General features: G+C 34.8%; 1 protein-coding gene across 1 annotated transcript in view; it reads left to right on the top strand.

The window, feature by feature from the left end:
• CFTR (CF transmembrane conductance regulator) overlaps nt 1–27,062 on the top strand; it is a 166,584-nt gene that overhangs the window by 61,524 nt on the left and 77,998 nt on the right. The window contains exon 11 of the mRNA XM_012761103.2: nt 2,942–3,133. Within this exon, the coding sequence (XP_012616557.1) occupies nt 2,942–3,133 (192 nt within the window). The remainder of the gene's footprint in view (nt 1–2,941; nt 3,134–27,062) is intronic.

Here is a 27,062-nt window from a genome sequence, read left to right on the forward strand (position 1 = left end):
ACTGAAAGCAAGCTATGGCATCTCACCAGGTGTGGGGATTTTGAGTCCTTCTGTTGTCTCCATCACAAATGAAGCAGTTCTGTGGAGTTGTTTACAATACCTGATACCATCTTGTCTCTCATCTATCCTTGTCTCACTCTGGTACTGAGTGTTAGCTTGGTTTTATAATAAACAGGCATCAGATGTATGGAGTAAGCTATTAGCTCATAAATTTTCTTACTTTGTATACAGAATAAAAATGTCTGCAGAGTTTTATCAACATTTTGGAATTTGGGGAGAAATGAAATTAAATAAAAACATCATTGAATTTTTTTATATCTATTGATAGATATATAAATTTTGTAACCTTGATAATCAAATCAGATCTATTTCATGTTCGGGTTTATAAAGCCGTACTACATGAAAGTGTCACTTTTAGCTCTATTTTATACAAAAAGATTTTACATAAAAATAAGGTAATTCAGACTTTTTCCCTCCATATAAAAAGAATTATAAAATTTACTGAAACAGATATCACAAACATATCTGACCTTTCTTTCTTCCTAATATATTTTAGGTGCCTATATATGTATATATTTAGAAATAGTATCTTCTTTTTTTAATTTCAGCAAATTATAGGGGTGCAAATAAAAATAGTCCAAGATGATTTCAATTAAAAAATTTAAAAATAAAATATATAAAAAGTAGAAAATTCTCCCTCTCCTTTCTGTCTCTCATCTGCCCATTTTCCATTCTCTACTGTTCCCTCCCCAAACACACGTAGCCAATCTTGGTAATTTTTAAAAGATCTTTCCAGAGATATTTTTATACATATACAATCAATATATATTTTTTATTGTTATCCACCTCTCTTCTTTAAAAAGTAGCATACAATAAACAGAGTTTTGTTCCTTGCTTTTCTCACTTAAGTATATATCTTCAAGAACTTTCCATATTCAAAGCATAGAGAGCTTCCATATACATATGTACTGCTATGATGATCTGAATGTTTGTGTCCACCACCAATTCATATGTTGAAATTGTAACCTCCAAGGTGATGGTATTGTGTATGTTGGGGGGTGGCCTTTGGGAAGTGCTTAGGACTGCTATAAAAGGGACCCCAGAGAGCTTTCCTGCCCTCTTTTTGCCTTGTGAGGATATACGATGAGAAGTTGCCAGTTTGTAGTTCAGAAGAGGGCCCTCACCAGAACCTGACCTTGCTGGTACACTGATATTAGACTTGTTTATAGGCCACCTGGTTTATGGTATTTTGTTATAGCAGCCTGAACAAAGACACACACACACACACACACACACACTTAAATAGCTACATAGTATTCTATTATATGGATGGATATTCTATAATATGATGAGTGACTATTGATTGCCATTGGGTTGTTTTTAATATTTTTCTAACACAAAGAAAGACATTATAAATAACCTGTGTACATATTCTTTAGCACATCTGCAGGTATATCAGTAAGATAACTCCCAGGCTCAAGCAATCCTCTACCTCGGCCATTAAGTATATTGTTCTGTACTATTAAGTATATTCACATAGGTATGCAACCACCACCTTTTTTGATTTTAATTTACTGATTTTGTAGACATGTTTCATCTGAGTTCTATACTATTATTTGATGTTTCGTTTTATGTTTTTATTTCTTTTTTTTACAAAGTCACTGTATTGGCTCTTCGCCATATGTGAATATGTGTGCATTATGATTTATAAGACAGTCTATATTTTCATCCTAGTGGTTATATTTATAACTTTATGTTAAATTTTTCATTCTCTGTATCTTTAGTTCACTTACATGAGCTCTGATAAAACAGTGTTTTTTCTTCCTCTGCTATCTCCTTTTCTTCTACTCAATGTGAGTCAGTAGCATTATCTTTCTTAATGTTTATCTTTGTATTGTTACATATGCTTATGCTTCTGTCACTTGGTTTATCAGTTTTAAATATCCTTTGAATTCCAACTTTTCTTGATAAGGCAATAGGCAAATTTCCTCTATACTCCATATCTACACTTGTTTCCTTTGTTTTGTTTATTTGGTTTTTACTTCTTTTTTTTTGAGACACAGTCTGGCTCAGTAGCCCCAGCTATAGCTAGCTCACTGCAGCCTCAAACTCCTGGGCTCAGCCTCAGCCTCCCGAGTGGCCAGGACTACAGGTATGCACCACCACGCCCGACTATTTTTTTCTATTTTTTGTAGAAACAGAGTCTCACTTTTGCTCAGGCTGGTCTCAGAGCACCAGATTCTCAAGCAATCCTCCTGCCTCAGCCTCCTGGAGTGTTAGGATTATAGGCGTGAGCCACTGTGCCAGGCCTAACTTTTCTTATCATCAGGGCATATAACATTTGAATTTCGTCCTTCAACTCTAATTCTCCCATTAGTTTTAACTATAGTTCACAGTTACATAAATCTTTGCTCACTGATATTCCTTATGGAGTTTCATCTTGTGGATGATTTTACATATCAAGAAAGACTCATGGCAACAATATTACCTGAATATACCTCTTTTTTATATCTCCTCCCTCCTTTATAAGATGAAGATAGTAATGAATCTACCTTGTAGAATTATTGTGAAGATTAAATAAATCAATATAATTAAAGTCTGTACAACAGCATTCAGCATGGGGTAAGCACTCAATAAATGTTAGCTGTTACTAATCTTTCCCTGTATCTTCTCCAAACCTGTCCCAGTAACTTGAATCAGGTGCTTCTTCTCTGTGAGCCTCTATCATAGCACTTGCCACACTATATTGTAATTGTCTCTTTTATTCCCCTTGTATCTTTTGTGCATAGCAGAGTACCTGGAACTTAAAAAATTTGGAATCAAATGAGTTAATAGAATCTTTTAAAATCAGAATAGATACCTCTGCTTAGGATGATAATTGGGGGCACATGAATCCTGAAAGTGATTTGATCAAATGACTTAAAAATGTTTTTCTTTCCAGACTTCACTTCTAATGATGATTATGGGAGAACTAGAGCCTTCAGAGGGCAAAATTAAGCACAGTGGAAGAATTTCATTCTGCTCTCAGTTTTCCTGGATCATGCCTGGCACCATTAAAGAAAATATCATCTTTGGCGTTTCCTATGATGAATATAGATACAGGAGTGTCATCAAAGCATGCCAACTAGAAGAGGTAAGCAATTACATGCAAAATTTCTTATTATGCATATGAAACCTTCAAACTACCCAAGTTGTACATTTAGCTCTTTATTTAGTTGGTCAGCCTACATATATTCAAGTTTCCTCTATGGATCAGTTACTGTGGCTAGATCAGTTAATAAAACACATGACCTCTTTTTTAAGAAGCTTGCAAACACATAAAATAGATGCAATTTATTTTTTTAAATCATGGGCTTATTTTATCACAATAAAAACTCTTCATGAAGTGGTGAAAATTTTATTCACCCATTAGTGAGACAAATGTCCTCAATGGACATTTATGTGGCATGCATTTTTAAAAATATATGCCAAAAACTACATAAGAGGATTTTAATCATTAATAGCACAGCCTAATGGAATGACCATTGAGCTGCCAGTAAAGAATCAGAGAGATAAAATTGTGATATATCTTATCCTTGGCTTTGAGCATATGACCATATCACCTCTAGTGACAGCAATTCTATGATACAGAGACAAATTGAAGATTATTCTGTTGACTCATTCCATAACAATATTGAGGAATTAGCTGATTATCTTGAAATTATATAAAGTACTCCAAGTGAAGCCAGTATGTGGATCTTGTGCTGTTCAATACGTAAATTATATGATAGTGGGTTTAATAATTATTGATGTAAATGTTAGGGCAAAGAATGTATCACTATGAGGTTTATTGGCAGTATTGTCTGAATAGTACTGTCAAAATCAGTATCTTTGATAGTTGGAACTGGTCACTAATGGATTCCTTTATGTCACCTTTTATGAAAAAATTGCAATGGAAATAAAATGAAGCTTAAAATACAGTATACAAAAAAAATGGAAAAGGGCTAATGAAAGTTCTTACAAAAAAGGGCTGCATGCTATACAATGGCTTTCCATGTGTATACTGACTCATATAGCAGTTTTGTAAAGCCCCATTCTCTTATTTTCTGTACACTCTGAGATCATAATGAAAAGAAAAGATATCCTGTAAAAGTTTTGAATTTACCTTAAGAACACATTCTAAATTCCTCAAAAGCTCTTCTTCCAGGAATAGTATTTCACAACCTGGAGGTTGGAACAATCTGGATGTGTGACCCCAAAAAGCCTGAATGTCTCTAGAGAATACAGATTTTTGTCTAGGAGGAGATTGAGATGTAGGAGTGGTAGCATCTTGCAAGATAAATCACGGGCTTTATTTATTTATGAGTGGAAAGGTTTTGGACGATTTTTTATAGACTTTATTTTTTTGGCCAGGATATACCTTTTCCCATATAAATTTTTATAAATGGTAGTTTGATTTCCCCAAGTTAAGCCTATAAAAGCATATTTAACCCAAATATAGCTTAGGTATATTACTAGTAATAAATTTAGGGCTGTGGGTCCATCATTCATGGAATGGGTATTTACTAACTTTTGAACACTGTGCTAAGTCCTGGGGTTACCAAGTCAAATAAGCCATAATTCATTTCTGAAGGGTTCATAGTATAGTACCCTGTGTCAATAATGAAGGATTTTATGGTATGCAAATTATATCTTAGTAAAGCTATTAAAAATAATGAAAGAAGGAGGAGGAGAAAAAGAACACCATATTCTTCCTTTTTTTCTGATTGCTTGGTCAGCCTTGCAATTATTTTTAAAGTGTATAATTCAGTGTTGTTTAGATTATTCACAGGACTATACTACAATCACCACATTTTTAGCTTCTTAAAAAGGAAACTCTGTACCCATTAGCATTCAATTCACATTCCATTGTACCTAATGCTTCCCACTGTCAGCCATAAGCAATCACTAAATCCACTTTCTGTCTCCATAAATTTGGCTATTATGGACATTTCACATAAATGGTATTTTGATATAATACAATACAATAGGTATTTTGAGCCTAAATCTTTACAGTAGAAAACAATAAGGAGTTGTCATTTAGCAAATACTTATTAAGACTTGCTATATTTTATAAAGTGTACTACCAGGAGCTGGGTATGAAAATAAGAATAGGACATGATAGGAGGTATACTTTGGGGATTCATGTACTAGTGGGAGAGAGAAACACATCAATAACAAATCTAGTTGTTGCTCTAAAAGAAGATTAAAGAGGAATTTTTGTAGCAGTAAAAGGCGGAAGGATAGACTCCATCTGGGTCTGCCTATGGTAAGGAGTAACCTCCTTATCCAAAGAGGCACCAGACTTCTGAGGGACTGATTCAATGTGGTATTCCAAGGGTGACAAGATTGAAACTTATGGTTTTGGAGGAATTTTTAAATTAAGAACATTAGAGCTGTTAAAACAGTAGAGAGAAGCTTAGGTTGATTTGAATAAGTGGGAGATTGATGAGTAAATGGTCACTGGATTATTGATAAGATTAAATGAGGCGTATATATAAGGTGCCTATTACAGCATCTGGTACAAAGTAGCCATTCAGTAAATATTAGCTTGTTTCCACTTCCCTTTGAGGTAGAGAATACTATTAGAGAGCATGACATTGGAGAAATGCCTCTCTGAGAGTCAGTTCTTATTAGTGAGTGACTACTGTGGAGAAAACACAGAGGTTGATATAATCAAGGAGGAGAACCATGAAGCCAAAGAATTATGAAAAGTCATCAATATAAATTTTGATAGTGACAAAAGTGACTATAAAAAAATTATAAAGATGATCATTATAAATATGGTGGTTGATCTGTGTGAGACAACCAACAAAAGTTGGGCTAGTCCATGGAAGAAAACAGCGTGAGATCCTAAGGTTGAGAGGGGACCCCACTTTGTGTCCCTTTCAGACCTAAAGACTTGTGTGATTCCTGATACCAGAAATTGTTCACTGTGGTGAGAGTATGGTGGGTACAAAGTGAAAGCTTTATCATCTTTTCTATCAAATAACTTGTAGGCTGGTTGGGGGAAAACATACATAAAGAGACTATTTCAATATGATATGGCAAGTGTGGGCTAGAAGTACTCTTAGGGAACTATAGAAACCCAGCTGATCTGGGCAGTTCAGGGAAGCTATCTCTAAAAGCAGACACCTTGAAGGATAAGTTAAAGATAGAAAATGTATTCTGGACAGAGGGAATTGTATGAACAGAAACATAGGGCATGAACCACTTGGTTGGTACAGGGAATCACCAGTGTCTTGATAGAACCAGAGTGTAATTCCCAGACAGTTAGTGGGGAGGAATGAAGGTGGAGAACTATGTCATGGAGGCCTTGATTATTAGTCTTAGTCTTAGGAATTTGGTCTTGGAGAGCTTTAATCAGGAGAATGATATAATTGGCTTTAAAGTTTACATATGTCACTTTGGCTGTGATAGTGAGGAGCAGAGTTAAGGTGATTAGAAGCTTTTTGGAATAGCAGAAATTGAAATCTGACAGAGCTTGCTTACTAAAGAAAGTTATTTAACCTTGTTATATACCAAGTTTTATCCTCTAAAATATGGGAATAATGTTACCTATTTTGTAGAGTTTTGTGGATTCTTCTGGCTCATAGAAAGTACTTAATAAATAAAATGCTATTATTATTGATAGTACTATTTGATATTCTGATTAGAAGAATGGAAACTAATAGGAAGCTATTTCATTACTAAAATATGGTCATGACAGTCAAAAGGAGACAAAAGCAGAGGAATTGTGAAGACAGAAAATGTAATGTTCATGTACTATTTGCATCCATAGGAAAGGGCATCAAGGAATATGGCCCTTCAGGAAAAAGGTGAAGTACTTTTTTCCAAGAAATTAGAAGAGGAGAGAAATTGGTTTAAGGTTAAGGATTTCCTGCATGACAGAAGTTGGAAAGGGGAACAGGTAGAAATGTTATGGGCTTAGGAAGGAAGGACATGGAGGTGAACTGCATAGAACTGAGATATCTGATCACAGATTTTACTAACGAAGTATTAATAGATAATGCCACTAGGTGGGATTTAATAAATAATTGTTATTAATGATAACAACCTCCATCTAGTTTTTTGAATGTACGATTTACTCTTCTTCCTGTTTGCCTAAAGTGTCAAATGAAACATTCAGCTTTTTATTTCAAAGAATCCCTGAATCCCTGTTTCTTTCTGTCCTGCTGACTTTTGCAACTGATGTAGATCTTCCTAGTCTTCATAGATAGATAAAATCACCCCAGCATTTCCTAAATTCCTTGTGCTTTAAACTGGCAATCGTGGTGAGTACAATGAGTAAACTGGTATAGAATTAGTATATATCTTCATTATGCTGAATGTTTCATATATGTTGCTCTTATCTATCCAACTACATGGTAAATTCCTTGAGAACAGCAACTCCAGAACTGTATGCTCTGCCTGGCACATTGATAGAGTAGTAAATTCTTGTTGGATGACTATTTCAGAAATGTTTTGAAGTAGGCATGTCACTTGTAAGGATTTTGCTCAGCAAATATTCTTCTGCCTCACAGTCTCAGAGTTTAAGAAGATAATTACATGGTAGCACATGATTGCTGGAAGTAACAAAGGATAGTGACTGAAAGTGCTAATCTCTCTAGACATTCAAAATCAAAAGTTTCTCCTAATCTCAGTGACTTAAGAGTTTCTTTTCTTTCTTTTTTTTAAAGATATTCACAGAAACCGTGAAGGGTTTCCGTTTTTATGTCTTTGCTCTTGTTATTAAATAAGTGTTCTCACCATTGAGAAAGGCCCATGAGAACTCAACACAGTATAATGCCTATGTGTGAAATGAATGTTTGTTTGTTTTAAGTGTGGAGGAGTTTTGATCATAGATACCTACATGAAATATGTACAGAATCCTTGATGGTTAAGCAGCTGGTGCCAGCATAAGAATACCTCAGTGTATTCTCTATGTGGCCCCTAACACCAACTGCAAACATTCATGATTCAGTATGTTTTCATTTTGACTGCCAATGTTGATCTGTTTCTTAATGTGTTACATCTAGAATTGGGCCGGGAGATGAGAATGGAATATTCTCTTCCTCATTTTTGTGTTTTTGTTCAGCTCTAATATCTGCAAAGCACTTGCGTATGTAATCATGCTTGGTATCATCAGAGTAGGAAGATAGGTGTAACTTTGGCTGGATAGGAAAAAGCATGCACAACATATTTCACATAGTTTTCTGATTCCAGTTTGCTTTTGGAAATTATTCACTCTGTGGGATAGCTTAAAGACGTTATCACAGGGAAGAGCATGGAGATAGTTCTGTGTTGATAGAATAATTTGTAATGTGCAGCCATGAGTTAGCAAGTCAGGTGCAGAATCTTCACCTGCAGTTCTCCTCTTCCAGGAACATCTCCATGTCCCTCTTTGTATACCCTACTTTGAATCTACAGTAGGAGGAATTCCTAGGCGAAAGGATAGTTATTTTAAAAATACCATTATGCATCCCTGTGCCCACTAACTTATCCTTGCATTTTTTCTCCCATGTACTGTAGAGTCCTCCTAAATATTTGTAGCTATTGTAACTGGCATTAGAGATGTTGCTAGCTTAAAAAGAGGAATCAATATAATTGAGCCCTAGTTAACTTACTCATCCTTTATGAAATTATAATCATATTTTGTTATTAAAACAGGGACAGACTATACTGTTGTCTTGCCTTTTTTATTTCCAGAACACCACTTCCTCTGCACTTCACCAATACTCATAGTCTACCATACAGCCCCATGGCTGATAGGAAGAGAATTCTAGTCAGGCCAGTGTTTGCGTAATGAGTAATTTGACTGTCTTTATTCAGTGACTCACTTTCTTGTAAAAAGTACCTGGGTTTGGTGAAGTAAATGTGGGCTTTTATAATAGTGCAGAGTGTGGGGTAGGAATGGGGAGAGTGAGAAGGAAGTGTGGGGTTTAGGATATGTAATTGGTTTCGGCAAAGTTGTTGCCACAATTTGGGAAGTGTAAATTGTCCTCATTATGTATCTGCCATTACATATACATTGTAATAAAAATATTTACTGTTGGCCGGGCGCTGTGGCTCACGCCTGTAATCCTAGCTCTTGGGAGGCCGAGGCGGGCGGATTGCTCAAGGTCAGGAGTTCAAAACCAGCCTGAGCAAGAGCGAGACCCCGTCTCTACTATAAATAGAAAGAAATTAATTGGCCAACTGATATATATATAAAAAATTAGCTGGGCATGGTGGCGCATGCCTGTAGTCCCAGCTACTCGGGAGGCTGAGGCAGGAGGATCACTCGAGCCCAGGAGTTTGAGGTTGCTGTGAGCTAGGCTGACGCCACGGCACTCACTCTAGCCTGGACAACAAAGCGAGACTCTGTCTCAAAAAAAAAAAAAAAAAAAAATTTACTGTTTAAGTAGAAGGAAGTAAGATCTGCATGTGTTTTCTATTTCATTACTGTTTGTCAGTTTTCATATTTAAGTCACTAGAAGAAAAAATAGGGAGGAAGTTGGCAAGAATTTACTAATAGAAAAAAAAACTTGGGAGGGAAATTGGCAAGAAGTAAGAAAAAACTTGGGAGGAAAATAAGCAAAGAAATGAGTTAACAACTGTTCTGGAGACTAAGTTCCATCATACAGATACCATATGACTAATTAAGTTTGAATTTGACCTCCTGATCTCTAGGTCTGATCAAAACTAATCTGGAAGAATTTGAAGCTTAATCTTTGGATGTTCAATCCACCACTGAATTCATGAATGTTTGGTTGGGAGAACTAAAAATAAAAAGGTGCCATAAGAACTAACATTTATATTCAGTAGTAGCAAAGATATAATGGGCATCTAAAAGAGATATATGGAACATATTGAACTATGTCCCCTAAACCAGAAAATCACACTAAATAACTGTACCTTCAACTATTTGCAATTTCTACTGATGGTAATTAAATTTGAAAGCACGGACACTTATTTACTGTAGTATGAAGCAAGAACTTTTTTTTCCCTTAAATAAAACTATTGAACCAGAACCAAATAGGAATGCCATAGCATTTTGTGAACTAAATTTCTATTTTATTTCATTTGAGCCCTGGAACTTAAAAATAAATACTAGCTAGCATCTGCGGACAGAGAATACCTGAATTGGTCATTGAATCTTCACTTTCTACTTAATTAGCGTCAATTTTGTCCAGAGTTTGCAGTCAAAGGGAAAATGTGCTGAATTCCAAAAGTGTAAGCTAGGTCTTAGGAGATAAGATCACAATCTGGAACTAATTATTATCATGACAAATGAGTGTTTTTATGTCGCTAAAACCAAAAAAGCCCTAAGCCTGCCCCCCCTCCCCCACCCTGTAAAATTTGGGTAAGTCAATGGGATAGTAGTATATGAATGTAATAATAACTGTCTGGGACCAAGCTATTCCATGAATAATAAAATTAAGACATTTTAGCCAGGCCTTCATATTTAAAATACAAAATAAAAAAATCATTAAGTTTTCCAAAGGTAAAAGCCAAATTATATCATATGTATACCTAATGTTTCAACCCTCTTGAAGAATTAGGATTCTGGACTCTGTGCTCTTACAGTTTTCCTTATTGAAGAGATGTCTAATTTGTGATCAAGAAAAGATCTTAAGCTTATTTTTAATAGAACCTTAGACACAGAAGAGACCTCAGAAATCTCTAACTAAATGTTAACATCTGTACATGGTTCTGGGCATCTCACCAGATTTCTGACTATAGACATAGGGAAATGTTTGTGAAGACCTTCAAAGGAAGGAAACCCTAGTATTTCTAAAAATTGAGTGTAAGTATTCTCCAAATAAAACTTTCCTTGAAATGACAGATTGTATTACCATTATTGTCTTTCACAATCAAGTCTATAATACCTACTTTTCATTTATAAGGTTTAGTTACCCTTGATTCAGATTTGACAAATTAAAAGAATTGATTTCAATAAATATTTGTTGAGCTCCTACTATGAACACAGCACTATGTTAGGCACTTAATACACTTGCTGCCTGCAAGTATATCAAGAGTCTCTGCCTGTAATGAGTTTATGACTTACAGCCATTTTAGGGGAGAAGATATATGCATTTATTAATTTAGTAAATATTAATGAGTATAGACATTGAACTAGGAACTGCTTCAAACTCTTGAAATATGTTGATGACCAACACATAATCCCAGTCCTCAAAGGGCTTTCATTACAGTGAAGGAGTTGAACAAGTAAAAACCAGTGCAGTTTTATAAGTTCTATGACATTGATTAATAGATTGTTCTTACATAAGTATAGACAAGTAGCACTTACTTGGGTTTTAGAAGGTCAGGGAAGGTTTCCCTAGAGGAATTGACATTTAAGCTGAGAGATGATGGATAAATAGGAGTCATCTGAGTGAAGAACACAGAGAACATTCCAGAAAGAGAACAGAATGTACAGGCATGGAGCCAAGAGAGGATATCGTGTCAGGAAGATATAGTCAGTTCTATGTGGCTGGGGTGTAGAATGAAATGAGCCTGGACCCAAGACAGCACTTGGTACTTTTGGGGAACTATAGGTAGAACAGTAAGGTTGAGGCCTGGAAAGGAAGAGGTATATAGTGAATGGGGAGAGGACGGTTACATCAAGAAGAACCTTATATGATACATTAAGGAAATTGAACTTTACTTTGAGGGCCATAGGACTCACTGAAGAGTTTTAAATTCTGATGTGGTTAGATTTGCATTTTGCAAAGATGTCTCTGACTGCAACATGCTGTATGGATTATTGGAAGAATGGCAAGGCTGGTGGCAGAGAGATTGTTTAGGAGGCTATTGCTATGACTTATATGATGATGCCCTGCTGGGTAGGAGGTAGTAGGGAAAGAGAGGTAAATCAGTTCCTGGGATAAGTAGAATATTGAATGGGTGGACTTAGTTTAGTATTCAGTGTAGGAAATGAGGAAAAGAGAGAAGTCAAAGATAATGCCAAGTTTTAAAAAAATTTAATTAATTTATTTTTAAAGAAAAATTTCCAGCTTTATTGAAGTATAATTAACAAATAAAAATTGCATATATATGCTATTTAGAATGTGATGTTTTGATATATGTATATATTGCAGAATGATTACCATAATCAAGCTAATTAACAGCCATCACTCCGTAGTTATCATTTTGTGTATATGTGGTGAGAACATTAAGATCTATTTTCTTAGCCATTTTCAAGTGTAGAATACATTATTATTTTTTTTCTTTTTTTTTAAATTTATTTTTTCCAGCAAATTATTGGGGTACAAATGTTAAGGTTACGTATATTTCTGTGGCCCCCCTACCCCCTCGAGTCAGAGCTTTAAGCGTGTCCATCCCCCAGTTGGTGCGCATCTGACTCATTATGTATGTATATACCCACTCCTTCCCCAACCCTTCTGCCTGACACCCGATAGATGTTATTCCTATATGTCCGCTTATGTGTTAATCAGTTAATACCAATTTGTTGGTGAGTACATGTGGTGCTTGTTTTTCCATTCTTGGGATACTTCACTTAGTAGAATGGGTTCCAGCTCTAGCCAGGAAAATACAAGAGGTGCTATATCACCGTTGTTTCTTGTAGCTGAGTAGAACTCCATGGTATACATATACCACATTTTATTAATCCATTCATGTATTGATGGGCACTTTGGTTGTTTCCACATCTTTGCACTTGTGAATTGTGCTGCTATAAACATTCGAGTGCAGGTGTCTTTTTCATAGAGTGACTTTTGTTCTTTTGGGTAGATGCCCAGTAATGGGATTGCTGGATCATTATTATTAACTCACCATGCTGTACAATAGATCTCCAGAACTTATTCATACTGTCTGAGACTTTGTACCCTTTGACCAACATCTCCCCATTCTGCTTCCCTCTCCATGCCATGTTTCTTTCTTAGGCAGTTGGGTGGATAGTTGGTACCACTTGCAGAGGCAGGTTGGTAGGGTGAAAACAATATGCTGGATTTTGGAAGGGAACTTTTGAGGGGAACTGTCTGGGTCTAGAGCTTGAGAGAGATGTTTGGGCTGGAGTTGGACATGCGGGAGTCCTCAGCCTGGGGACTGAAGTCACAGGAGTGGATGATCTCACTGAAGGAGAGTGTAGTGCAAAAAGATTGAACTTAGGACAGATATGCAGGAATATCAGTACTTGGGAGGTATGCAGAAAAAAGGGTGGCTGTGAAGTACACCAAGGTGGAGACTCAGGGCCAAGAGGGAACAAATCCAGGAGAGTGTGATGTCATAGAGGGGAAGAAAAGAGTATGGTTCAAGTGATAGAAAATGCTCAATAATGGCATCTGCTTTGGAGAGGTCAAGTAAGATTTATAAGTGCCCACTGGATCAATTTCCTTAATTTTACAAAAACATGTACAAATGAATAGGAAAGAGATATCTAATAGTAAAAAGTGGGCAAAATATATGAGCAAACAATTAATTAAAAATATTCAAAGCCATTTAACATATGAAAAAGTGCTCAATCTGATTCATAGTTAAAGAAAAATAAATTAAAACCACAATGAGCATGCCTAGATAATAATAGAAGGGAACCTGAGGAGGAGAAGCAATTGAAGACTCAGTACAGAAGAGAAAAGGGATGTCTTATAGCACAAGGAGACAGAAACCATAGAGCATGTTTGGACGATGAGGCTCAGACAGGTGAAATGCACCCTCTTCTGATGAAATGCACCCTCTTCTGATGAGGAGGAATAAAGAGACCTTGTAGTTGCAAATGTGAATTAGAGTGTGATAGGAACTTGAGGGAGTTCATATTCAGTCATTCATTCAAAATTGTTTATTGAGCTTCTACATGTCAAGCATCATTCTGGAAACCAAGCAAATGGTGATAAACCAGACAGTTCCTACCTTCAGCTTTCATTCTACTTAGAGAAGACAGATTATAAATAGGTAAGAAAAAAAGTCAATAATACTTTTTTCAGTGTTCAGTACAGTAAAAACAATAAAAAGAGGGTGATGTATAGCGTACCAGAAAGACTGCTTTCCTGGACCTCTTTATTCTCTCCTCTCCTGGTGCCCTAACTGCGCCTTCATCTGTGCTACCATTTCTCTTTATGTTTCCCATGTAGTACTCATCACATTTTTATTATAGAGTCGTCTCCCTAATGAAGAGGATGGTGTCTGTCTTCCTATTTCCCAGAAAAAAAAACAAGAAACAAAACCAAAAAAGAGGCAGAAAGACAGAAGGTCCTCCCTTTTACTTTTGTGTTTCCCGTAACTGGTGAAATCCAGTTCTCATACTGCACTTCAGTTGCAGAGGAATTTGGGAAGCCTGATGTTGAGTGTTCTAGCCTTGGGAGCACAGTAAAGTACCCTGAGAAGAAAGTAATGAGGTCTACAGTGTTCTGCACAGTTGCTTTTCTCTCTTGGGGAAGTGTCATAACCAAAACAATATTTTAGAAAGATTCATGTAGTGTCAATATGCAAGCTGGAGGGGAATAATGAAGATGTTCTGGTCAGAAGTGTTATTCCCACTTTAAAGAAAAATGGGGGAAAATTTAAGACTTGTTTAAGATCACATCTCATAATTGGTGGGACCAGCAATAGCATTCAAATCTTATGCATTTATCTTTTTGCTGTGCCCTGTTAGTATTGCATATTAGAAAAGAAACTCTTATCTCATACTCTAATGACTTGTCCTTCGAACATCGCTGACTTTGTTAGAACTTTATGCTAGTTAATTTCACTATGGTTATATTGGTATTATTAAACCATGAAGCCTATAAATTTACCATTTGTAAAGGAGATTATGATAACAAAGATCAGTGAACTAATGATATTGAGAATTCTATGACATAGTTTTGAAAGATATTTGCAGGATATTTATTTTTCATGTAAATTATGCTTTCAAGCTACCATAATCCTAAATAGTTGTATCTTGGGAATACTGCCATTCTAAAACACTTGAAATTTAAATAAGTCAGGAAATTTCTTTCCAGATCTTGTCTCAAATTATCTTCTCCTTTTTCCTCTACCCTTGAGGCAAAATCTCTTCTTCATGCCTCATAACCTCAAATTTAAACTATGAAAGTCCAGGTAGATGGGCAGTCAGTGCAGAGTAGGAAGTCTGTTCAGAGGAAGTTGCATAGCTCATGTTCCAAAGTCAGCTCTTGAGAGAATAAGGATCATAGTAGGAACTTCAGAGGTAGAGCGTGGCTAACTATGAAGCCCATTTCCTAAGGTACTAAATGACAGAGCAGGAGATTTAGTTGCAAGGGACCTGGAAAACATGTTAGGAAATGAAGAGCAGGAACAAGTTCAAGATGACACAGTAATGTACCAGTGAAATGAGGTATTGAGAAGAGTTCTTTTTCAGGGATTGGATCTTTCCCAGCATTTTGGGAGATAGTTAGGAATTATCTATCTAGAGGAGATAGTTACGGAATTAGCAGCTCCTAAATGCCAATTTCTTAGACCAATTGAATCAAAATCATCTAGAGAGCTTTCAGAAACTAGATTTTTTAAGGGTCATTTGAGAGATTTTTAAATGTGGAGTCCAGAAATCTATAGTTGACTGAGTCTAAGGTAGGGCCAGAATAAGATAAATAAGATTCTTCATTTGTTTCAAGTATCTTTTCTAACTTTATTTCCATGGGGACACTTACTAAAAACACCTTAAATCACTGCATTGTACAGCTGTTCTTTTAAAATGCTTGAGTCATGAGTTTTCCATTACAAATATAGACCTATACACATACAGAAATAAAACCTAAAGAGCCAGAGAGTTATCAACAGAGTTACATATATACTCATAAGTTCATATACATATATAAAACTGAATATTTAACAAAAATTTAATATTAGTGACAAAAAAACTATAACATCTATTATAGTAGTGCTTTTTATACTCTTGTTGGTTGAGTCCAGTAAAAGTTACATTGCAATTTGAGTTTTCTGCTACAAATTTGATCAGTATCTATCAGTGAAGGAAAATCTTTTTCATTTTTTAAGTTGACTAAAAGTTCTTCTCATGCTTTCTAAGCAGGGATTGACCTTTAACCAATATTTCTATTAATATATACTGCTATTTGTAATCATGTTTGGCTTAGGTCAACAAATAATGTTTTCAAATAAACAAAATCTCAGTTTCAATGTATGGATTCATTAGTGTCTAGTTTCTGCTATGGAAGTTTTACCTCTGTTGATATATATCACATGGAGCTACACAGCACTCTCAGATACATGCTCACATGTACAATAGCTATGTGCAAAAATGTTTAATTCATCCGTTCTCTCTCTCTCCAGCACTTTCTTAGCTTTCTTACATTCTCTCACATTCCCTACTCTTCCCTTCCTCTTTTCTCCCTACCCATTCCCTCTCCCCCCCACTGATTTTCTCCCCATTCCTTCTTGCCCATTTTATTTGTGCATAAAGCACAATCCGAGTGCATGGTAATTATTAAATATTAATAACAGTGGCATTAACCACCCAATGATTCACTGTTAAAGACATGCTTTATTGAATGGCATTACCTCTGAAGCTCATGTTTCATTAACCCAAGCTTCTCACCCTCCTCCCTTACCACAAGCATCTATATTGTCAAGGTTGTTCTAAAGAGTGATAAGCCAACCATAAAACAAGGTTTATGGTATTTTCCTATCTAGAAAGTCACAGGAAGCTCAAATGTACTCAGTAAATATTGCAAAATTACACAGAGCCATTAAATATGACACTCCACCCTTTCTTCAAAAAGTTTTTTCTCTCCCTCTAACACCCTATATCATTAACCTGTTGTATGTGCTAGTCAGAATTAATGAGCTTATATTAGCAATTCCTCCTCAATTCCTCTGTTTGGTCCAGTTGAATAATGTTAGGGTACTGAAGTTTAGTTACTTTAAAAAAATTGTAAACATTTATGTGAAAAGGGCACACATCACATTGGGTATGTTATACACTGCTTAATGATAAAACAAGCTAATCTTTATTGCACACTTATTATAATTTTACTTTGACCCTCTCCAGTACTCTTTATCTAAGTATTTTTCAAGTGCTTTACAACCTCAAACAGGCCCAATGTGTTGTATGCACAGAATCCTTTGAAGTTGACAATTGCCTTTCTGACCAGCATGTTGTAAAGGAAGTCAGGCAGAAGAACAAGTATCTGGATGCGCAGCTCAGACACTAGTAGGCATAATAATCACAGGTTAAACTGCCAATAGATAGATTCCTGGACCCTGTCCGAAGTCTTCTGAGTTAGAGAGGAGGTCCAGCATTGTTTTAACAAGCTCCCCAGGTGATTCTGTTAATTGTTCCAAGGAACACATGTGAAGAGCTAATGCTACATCGGTATTTGAATTTATCTGTAGATAAACCATGCTGAGAAAATCATTAAAAATTGAAATTGAAATAGCAATGGAGAATGGTTTGAAAGAAAAGTTTTCCAGGCTCTTTTTCAGAGCACTAATTGAACCCAATATTAAAAAGTTTATATTTTATTTAAGACTAAGGTTGTTTTTTAAAAAAGAAGTCTATAGTTAATTTTTATGTAAGAGGTCAAATCATACCCAGTGTCTTAATTCCAATTAATGATTGTCCCCAACAATTTTGTGGCTAACTCCATGAGACTTTAAGGGAAGTTGCAGTGCAAGCAAAGAGAAATGGAATTTGTCTCTGTGTATAAGGCTTCTCTAAGCAGTACATGCTCTCATGCTGCTTTTTAAAAACTCACGATAGCACCAAGTAGCATAACTCTTTTTTTGGATTAAACTTTCACAGAGGGAAAATCTGTGAAGGCTGAAAACCAACACCCTTAAGATAAATATATTGCCAGATTTGAGTGCCCTTAGTAATCAGCAAAGATAAATGTTTAACAGTGCATATATAACAAAGTGTTTTATGTTAAATCAAATAGAAAGCCAAACACTGATAAAGAAATCTACAAATGAACAATAAACTATGTAATCAGAACAGGTACTCACATTAATAGCAGGATATTGGTATTACTAATGTATTTGGTTTTAAAATAATGGGCTTAATCACGATTCTCCTCAACTTACCTCCACTATTTTGTTTCATTTCAGTCTCAGCAACTTCATATTAATTATGGTCACTGAGATATTTATTAAATTAAAGTTATCTGAATGTGCATATTTCCCTTCATAAATGATTGCAGTCCAGAAAAGGAGGCAAAATATACTGGCTCAGAACATCAAGATTTTCAGATGTGGGAATCTTTGATTTTCATACTTTTTAAAGATAATCTCTATCACTAGTGTCCATTCTAGACAGGAAACTTTCATGTAACAACATCCCTATTTCCTTAACTGCATTGGTAGGTGCTTAGAAAAATTCTAAATGGGACTTTTCACACCATCGTTCTCACCATCATTCTTCCACAAAACCTCAAGCTTCAGGCAATCACTACTATGAATGTGACATGTACTTTTCCAATCCATTTAGATGAATTTATACCCATGTGTACATATGGTTATAGATGAACAATGTTTAGTTGTTTTGTGTGTGTGGCTTTAAAATTTATATAAATGGTATAATTTGTGCATATCATTCTTCAACTTGCTTTCTTCATTTTGAGATCTAGCTATGCTGGGCTGATATGTAGAAATCTACTTCATTTCTTTGTTAGCCACTGTGTTGTACTATTAATTTGTCACATTTCATTTATTCTATCTGCTACTGATGAACATTTAGATTGTTCCAGGATTTTACGCAATACTGCAATGAAAATCTTTGAATATTTCTCCTTTGTATATAGGCAAGAGTTTTTCTGGTATATATATCTAACAGTTGAATTGCAAAGCCAGAGGATATATATGCACATTTAAAATTTTACTAGATTCAGCCAAATTACACTTTACAGTAGTTGTAGCCATCCCAATTTACAGTCCCACCAGCCATTTATGAGAGTTCCCACTTCCTCATGTATTTGAATGCTCTTGTTATCAGCAGACACTTTCATTTTTGCCATTGTGATTTGTAAATCAGAATCTCTGTTATTCTATCTCTATTGTTCTGATTTGCAGTCCCCAATTACTTGTGTGATGATACATATTTTCATGTTCGTTAACCATTCTGATTTTGTATCCTTTGCCAATTTTTAAAATTTTGCTTTTGGTAAGTTATTGTGGTGGCCATGAGATATGCCATACAGATCATTGCTATCGGGAATGGTCTGAATGAGGGACTCAGTTGCTACATTTTAAAATCCTTCACTGAGTTTGTCTTTAGACTTCTCTGAGTTTGTCTTTGGACTTCTCTTTCCACAGGAATGGATGGGTATAGCAGGGACACTAAAGCAGATCTGTATTTGGGAGACATGAGATTTCTTTATTGGCTGATTTTTGGCTCTCAAATGATTTTGCCAAACCTTCCTTAGACTGCACAGTGGTCTAACATCTTCCATCCAACCTTTTATCCTTCTCTCTTTCACTTGGGGGTTGGATTTGCATTGAAGTCTCATAGCCTTCCCTGCCTCCCTCCCTATTTCCTTTCATACAGGTACTTCTCTGAATAAAATCCTTGCACATTTAATACCATTTTGGCATCTGAAACTTGGAGAACATGAACTAACATAGTTATAGATACTGCATTACCATCCTTTAGTGTGGTGTCTTTTGTTGTAGAGAGACTTTTAATTTTCATGTAATTAATTTTATCCCCATTTTCCTTTAGACCTTGTACTTTTGTGTCTTTAAGACATCCTTCCTAATACAAAGCATAAATATATTCTATATTCTCAATAGTTTGAAAGTTTCATTTTTTAAGACTACAAGTAATTAGAATTAATTTTTATATATGATGAGAGTTAGGAATATAATTTGTTTTTCATATGGAAAGCCATTAGTTTCAAGATAATTTTTTGAGTAGTCTCTCTTTTTTCTACAAATTGTCATTCTAACACCATTATTCTAGGTTCCAACCTATGCATGGATTTGTTTATGGAATATAGTTGGCCCTTTGTATCCAAGAGTTTCATATCCATGGATTCAACTAACCATGGATTGAAAATATTTAAGGAAAAAAAGCATCTGTACTGAACATATACATACTATGTTTTTGGTCATTATTTTCTAAATAATATAGTTAACAACTATTTACATAGCTTTTACATTGTATTAGGTATTACAGCAATCTAGACTTGAGCATCCATGGATATTGGTATCTGCAAGGAGTCCTGGAATGAGTCCCCAACAGATACTGAGGCACAACTATATTTATTCTATTATCTGATTATTTTTATATCTGTACCTAGTTTTAAAATGATAATAGCTTTATTATTTAGCTTTATTTATTACTTAGGGTTAGAGAGTTTCCTCTGGTGAGGCATCATAGTATCTCAGCTGGCCATAAAGACAAGTGAGGGCCAGGATCAGGAAGGTTGGACAGAGGAAGACACATCGATCTCCTATGCATGAAGCAAAAGCTTAGCTCAAAAGCAAGTTCCTTCATTAAGTTGTCCTCTATATCCCCACTAGAATGTAGGCTCTTGAAATCAGAGGCTATCTCTTAACCATCTCTATATTATCTAAAATACTTCACTCACTGCTTGGAACATATACAATAATTTAAGCTGGTCCTGGCTCCCAAAGCATAGAATAAATCAAATTCTCCCCTTGCCTTTGAGAACCTCACAGTCTTTGAGGGTAGAGATATGTGAACAGACAAGAAGAACATGGATGGCACATAGGAACAGAAAGGCATGAGTGTTAGGGAAGCCACAGGAGACTTTTCCAGAGGAAATTAAATTTTTATTGATCTTGAAGAAATTTGCCAGATGAAGAAGTAGAGGATAGGCATTTTAGATAGAGGGAACAGGAGATACAAAAACATAGGATGATGAAAGGCATGGTAAATTAGGAGAACTATAAAACTCAGTTTGGCTAGAGGGTAAGGTGTGGGTAAAGAGGAGTGCTGGGATGTGAGCCTGATGAAGTAAGTTGAGACACGTCTTGTATGCCAAAGTTTGGACTTTATTCTGCAGTTTACCATGGCTCCAATATTTTTTGTTTTATGATGTTTTATTTTAAGCAGGGTGTGACATGATCAGCATGAACAAATGAACAACTTATATTTTTTAAAGTGGATCATAGAGTTTACTGTCTTTAAAGTTTTTCTTCAACTAAGCTATGCTTTATCCACTAAGAAAAAAATGGCCTTCCTATATTTTAGGGTCATGGGACATGATAAGCATTATCAATGAGTCAAGTGTTATTATGTTATGTAACACAATTGAAGACAATAAATCATGGAGTACTACTCAGCCATAAAAAGGGGAACTAATACCTCTTGTATTAACCTGGATAGAGCTGAAGCCCATTCTTCTAAATGAAGTATCACAAGAATGGAAAAACAAACACCACATGTATTCAGCATTAAATTGTTACTAATTGATCAACACTTATGTGCACATATGGAATTAACATTCATCAGGGATCAGACAGGTGGGAGGGGGAAGGAGAGGATGGGTAAATTCATACCTAATAGGTGTGGTGCATACTGTGCACACTTGTAACTTTGACTTGGATGGTACAAAAGGCAATTTATGTGACCAAAGTGTTTGTACTCCCATAATATTCTGAAATTTCAAAAAAGTGGTAACCTAGTTTAACTAGTTACCACCTTGTTCAGAAAGAAAATAATCATCCCCTTTTACTTATGCAAGATACTCTGTTTATATTAGCACTGTAATAGTGGATAATGAGGACCAAGCTCTATGAATACATGCATATGTATGTATGTATAGCATCCACATGTATATATACATATATACATGTGCATATATATGTCGATTCATATATATGCACACATATATGTTCAAATGTGTATACAAGTGTATACAGCCATATAGTTAACCTTTCAACAATACAGGTTTGAACTGTGAGGGTCCGCTTATATGTGGGTTTTCTTCCACCTCTGCCATCCCTGAGACAGCAAGAACAACCCCTCCCCTTCTCCTTCTCAGTCTACTCAGGGTGAAGATGAAGATAAAGAAAGACCTTTATGATGACTCACAAAGACCTTTATGATGATATACTTCCACTTAATGAATAGTAAATGTATTTTCTCGTCCTTATGATTTTCTTAATAACATTTCCTTTTCTCCATGTTCCTTTTTTATAAGAATATAATATAATATATTATGTATATAATACATATACAAAATATGTACTAATTGACTATGTTATCAGTACAGTTTCCAGTCAATGGTTAAGTTATTAGTGTTTAAGTTTCGGGAAGTCAAAAGTTATATGTAGATTTTTGACTGCACAGGGGTTGGCCCTTAACCCCCGTGTTTGTTGATTGGTCTTTTGGATAGCAGCTATGGTAAACTCTGTCTAGATATATTGTATCTGTAAATGAAAGTAACATTTTATAGATCATTAAATATTATTGAGGAAGGCATTGCTAAGGGTAAATTCTTGTCTAATGCTTGAAACATCTTCAATTTCCTATCAGTTTAGATCTCTTTTAAGTAACTCTGAAATTTCTCTTCTTAAGCTGAACTCGACACAATCAGATAACCAAATTAAGTTCCACTAATGAAGATAGCTAAGATTCTGTTAAAAATTTCAAGCTATATGTATCAACCCTTCTAATGTCATTCTTCCTTCTCCCATGCAAACATTTTTTTTTGTTTTACATTTTCTTAGCTTCTTAAGATGCTATAGTTCATCAAAGTTGCTATTGAAAATGTCTCATTAAGCATGTTAGCTATATGATTAGATGGCTGGATATTATATAAACATACATGAGTTTTCAGAAACTCCCGCCATATTGCAAATGCCAATTGCTATCACATAGACCCCAGATAAAGAAGAATTGACAACTGAAACCTGACCACTATTATGCAACTTCTGTTTTCCTGAAATGTACCTCAACCTTTAAAAATTCTTGCTTGTAAGCCATTGGGGAATTTGAGTGTTAAGTATTAGCTGCCTGTTCTCCTTCTTGCTTGGTGCCATGCAATAAATGCCCTTTTGTTCTCCTGGTGGGAAAAAAAAAGATAAAAATACAAAAATAGTTAGCTTTTATCTATACTAGCAAGAACCATTTAGAAATTAAAATGGAAAAGTAATAACTATTCAATTCGCAATAGTAGTAAAACAAAATAATTAGGGATAAATCTAATAAGAAATTTATAAGACACATGTGATGGAAATCATAAACTCTTATTGAATAAAAATAACTTTTATTAATTAAAAAATAATTCAGGGCTGAATTCAGATCTGAATTAATGGAAAGATTATGATTTTGATAAAATTTAGCACCTTAAAAATGTGAATTCTATCCAGATATGTGTACATTTAATAAAATTACAAATATATCTCAATGAGGTTGTTTTGGGAATTTCATTAAACTTAAATTTCATATAGGGAGGAAATATACAAAATAGTTAAGAGTGTATGCTTTGTAGACAGATTGCCTTGGTTGAAATCCTGGCTCCATCATCCATCTATTAGCTGTGTATCTGTGGAATGACATTCATCTTTTCTTAAACATGTGCTAAAAGTATTACCCAATAGGTAGTAAGCACTCAGTATACATTAGCTATTATTATTGATATTATATGGAAGACTATATGGAAGACTAAATGACCAAAGAGAGCCAAGAAATTTATGACTAAGTCAATTATGCTTTGTCAGATATTAAGTCATACTTAGAGCTATTAAAAAACCAAAGCACCAAAAATCCCAACAGGGTATTAGTATAAGAATGGAAAGGATCAGAGGAGCCAAACAGAGATTCTGAAGATAGATCTTAGTAAATATGAGAATGTGATAGATGATAGATGATATATAAATTCAGTAGAGAAATTATTCATTTAACAAATCATGTGTGCTATCCAGTTGTAAGAAAATGAGTTTAGATTCATATCTCATACCACATATAAATATGTGGTGTTTATATTTTGAATATATTTTTAATTAAACTTATTAAATATATGTTTTAATTGAAAAGAGAAATATTTGAAAAGAAAATTTAGGATACTATATGTATAACCCGAAGATTAGCTGGTGCTTTTCAACAAATATGGGAATTTGTTAGTTGGAGTACTATTTGGGAAAAAAAGCCCAAACATAGGAATTCTAATTTCAGATAGGTATAATGATTTCATGAAAAATGAATATTTTTATATGATGGATGATCTATGGATAGTGAAAAGAGAAAAGGAAAAATATTTTTAACATATGCAGCAGAAAATGTTAATATCTATTACATACAAAGAAAAATGAATTGGTAAGAAAAAGACAAAATCCAATAAAAGTCATTTCACAGGAGAACAGATTCTCATGGCCAGTAAATATTTAAACTTTCATCAATATTAAGGAAAATGCAAATTAAAATGGCAAATTAGCAAAAATTAAAGTGTGATCACATCTATTGATGGTGGTAATTGTGAGGAAAAGAGTACTCTCAAACCTTGGTGGTGGAAATATAACACTTTTCAGTTGTTTTGTAAAGGAATCTGTTGGTATCTTTTAAAAATATAGAAAACATATACCTTTGACCTAGCCATCCCATTTATGAGAATATATCCCTTAAAAATAAAATCAGAAAAGCATAGAAATTTATGTGCAATGATATTATTGCTAGGTTTTTTTCTTTTTTCTTTTGAGGAAGGGATAGCAAATACTCAGGAAGATTATATAGCATATCATAGAAGAATATGTGAAATATAAAATCTTACACTTCCTGTCTAATCTAGTCCAGACTACAAATAAAAGTGAGCAACTAAATTCAAGCACAGAATTGCCTGAAGGTAGTTTGTATCAATCTTACTTTCCTGTTATAATACTCTGACGTTGACTCATCAATAAATTTACTGTGGTGTTGAATACTAAAATATTTATGTCTTTAGGTATTTTTTATTCAGTGGCATGTCAGTCAATTAGCAGAAAGTGTGGGGATTAAAATATTCTTGTTTGTTGTTACTGTTAAAATATTCTAGTAGAAATTTCAAATCAACTATTATGTAGTCATCCTAAAAGCAAGATAAAATTTCAGAAAAAAGAAGGTAAAGAGCTTGCATCTTTTCCCTTGATTCTTTTGTAATAAGGTAATAAGATGAGTAAAAATATCATAGCACAATTTAGCACTGTTATATAAAATTAATGGGCCATCTTCACAGTGGCAGTGCTTGGAAGGTGAGAAAAGAAGTCAAGATCCTGTTTGGGAACATCAAGTATCTTTACCTCACTCTTAGGAATCTTGAGTTTTAGTTTGAAAGCACATGGCCGCATACATAGCAATTTCAACAACAGCAAGGTCATGCAAACCTGGAAGTTGGGCTTCTGGTTCTAAGTCCAGTACTTTTTCCATATTTTATCCCTTATACAGTCCTTATAATAATATGCTAATAGAGGCTATGTGATTATGTCATAAGAATCTGCTTTTCCTCTAATGGTAGAATGGAGTATAATATTGAATTGGGTTGACATTCTACTCAAGGCCAAAGAGAAATGAATGACATATACAGATCATTGTTAAATGTCTCATTATAAAATTCCAAGAGTCACCAGTGTTTGCATGTCTATTATGGACTAATCCCTTTATATTAAGTTACTTCAAATTTTTACAACTGTTAAAAGAAGATACTATTATCACCATTTTACACATGGTGAAGTAAGGCCTACAAGAGACTTGCCCAAAGCTATTTGTCCAGTAGTAGAGACAGGGCTAGAAAACAGGTCATTTTTACTATTCGGTCAATGTTGCTACTCATGTTTTCCATTTTGTTTAAAGTTTTATTTTGGAACAAAAAATATTCCACTTGGATTGTCACATTTTATTTGATTGTTTTGTATTTAGTGAATTGCTTTATAAATACAATTTCCTTAGTTTTCATAGTTAGCACCCTTTATGAAATGCAAACTATTATTTGACCCAGGTTTTGGTTAGAGGAATTGAGTCACAGAGCTGTTAAGTAACTGAGATTTCACAATAAGCCTGACAGACCAGGGTTTAAATTCTGGATCTCATGTTATCCAATTCAATATTCGAGTTTTGTTACTTATTGAGCAACCACTACGAGCACAGTTTACATAACATCTGATAGCTCTCAAATTGAGCTTCACAAATATATTTCAAATTTCAACTCATCAGTGACTCAGGATCAAGGACACTTAGATGCAGTTTTTTTGTGGCATTTCCCAGGGTGTACACAACCTGGAAGCTCTTCCAAGTGTGAGGAAAGGTTTCACACTGACAGATCCCAGTGTCTCTAAACTGGGCCACTGGGACACTCCTGGGACACTGCTGGGATTCAGGCCATGGTTTACTGACTGTGAGAATGCTGAAAAGACCAGGCACTAGGGCATGGTATGCTATCATAGGCACTCAAGATGAATATTGCCCTGGAAATAAGGAATCAGAGTAGCTTGTGGTTATAATTAACCAGAGTTACATGGTACCAAGAAACCATCTAGCAATTCCTTCCCCGAATCCCTCATTTTCTTAAGCATTTTTCTTTTTCCTCAACTAGCTTCCACTTAGGATTTGAAGATGGACAGAACCAAAGGGTCCTACTCTAATGCTGTTTCTGGTCTTCTTTGGAGGAATTTGATGCTGTTCTGTTAGATCTGAACATGCAAAGGCTGAGCTCACTTGATGATCTTATGATTCTCTAATATTTTGTTTCACTGTATTCATATGGGAAAGAAGGAAGAGAATGTTTTCCTTCTCTCTCCCCTTATTTCCTTGATTTTTTAAAAATATAAATATTATAGACTTCTAAGAGAGAAATGTGGCTGAAACAACCTGTTATTTATTGTCTTGAGAAAATTGATGTAACTTGTAGTCTTTGGACATTTATATTTAGTAGGAATATTTATTTAAGTGCATACTGTAGTTCCTTATCTTGCTCTTGACTTTTCTTGTCTCTTTTACTTTCCCATCCAAGTACTAACCAGGACCAATCCTGCTTAGCTTCTGAGATCAGATGAGATCGAGTGTGTTCAGGATGATATGGCTGTAGATGTTGTTTCTTTTAGTCTGCCAATATTTTCATGCTTTTTTTTCTTTTTTACAGGTATCTACTTCTCCTGACAATTATTCCTTTTCCATTTTTTTCTCTCTTCTGTATACCTTTCTTCATTTCTTTTCT

This window comes from Microcebus murinus, chromosome 9 (assembly GCF_040939455.1).
Source record: "Microcebus murinus isolate Inina chromosome 9, M.murinus_Inina_mat1.0, whole genome shotgun sequence".
Taxonomy (NCBI): domain Eukaryota; kingdom Metazoa; phylum Chordata; class Mammalia; order Primates; family Cheirogaleidae; genus Microcebus; species Microcebus murinus.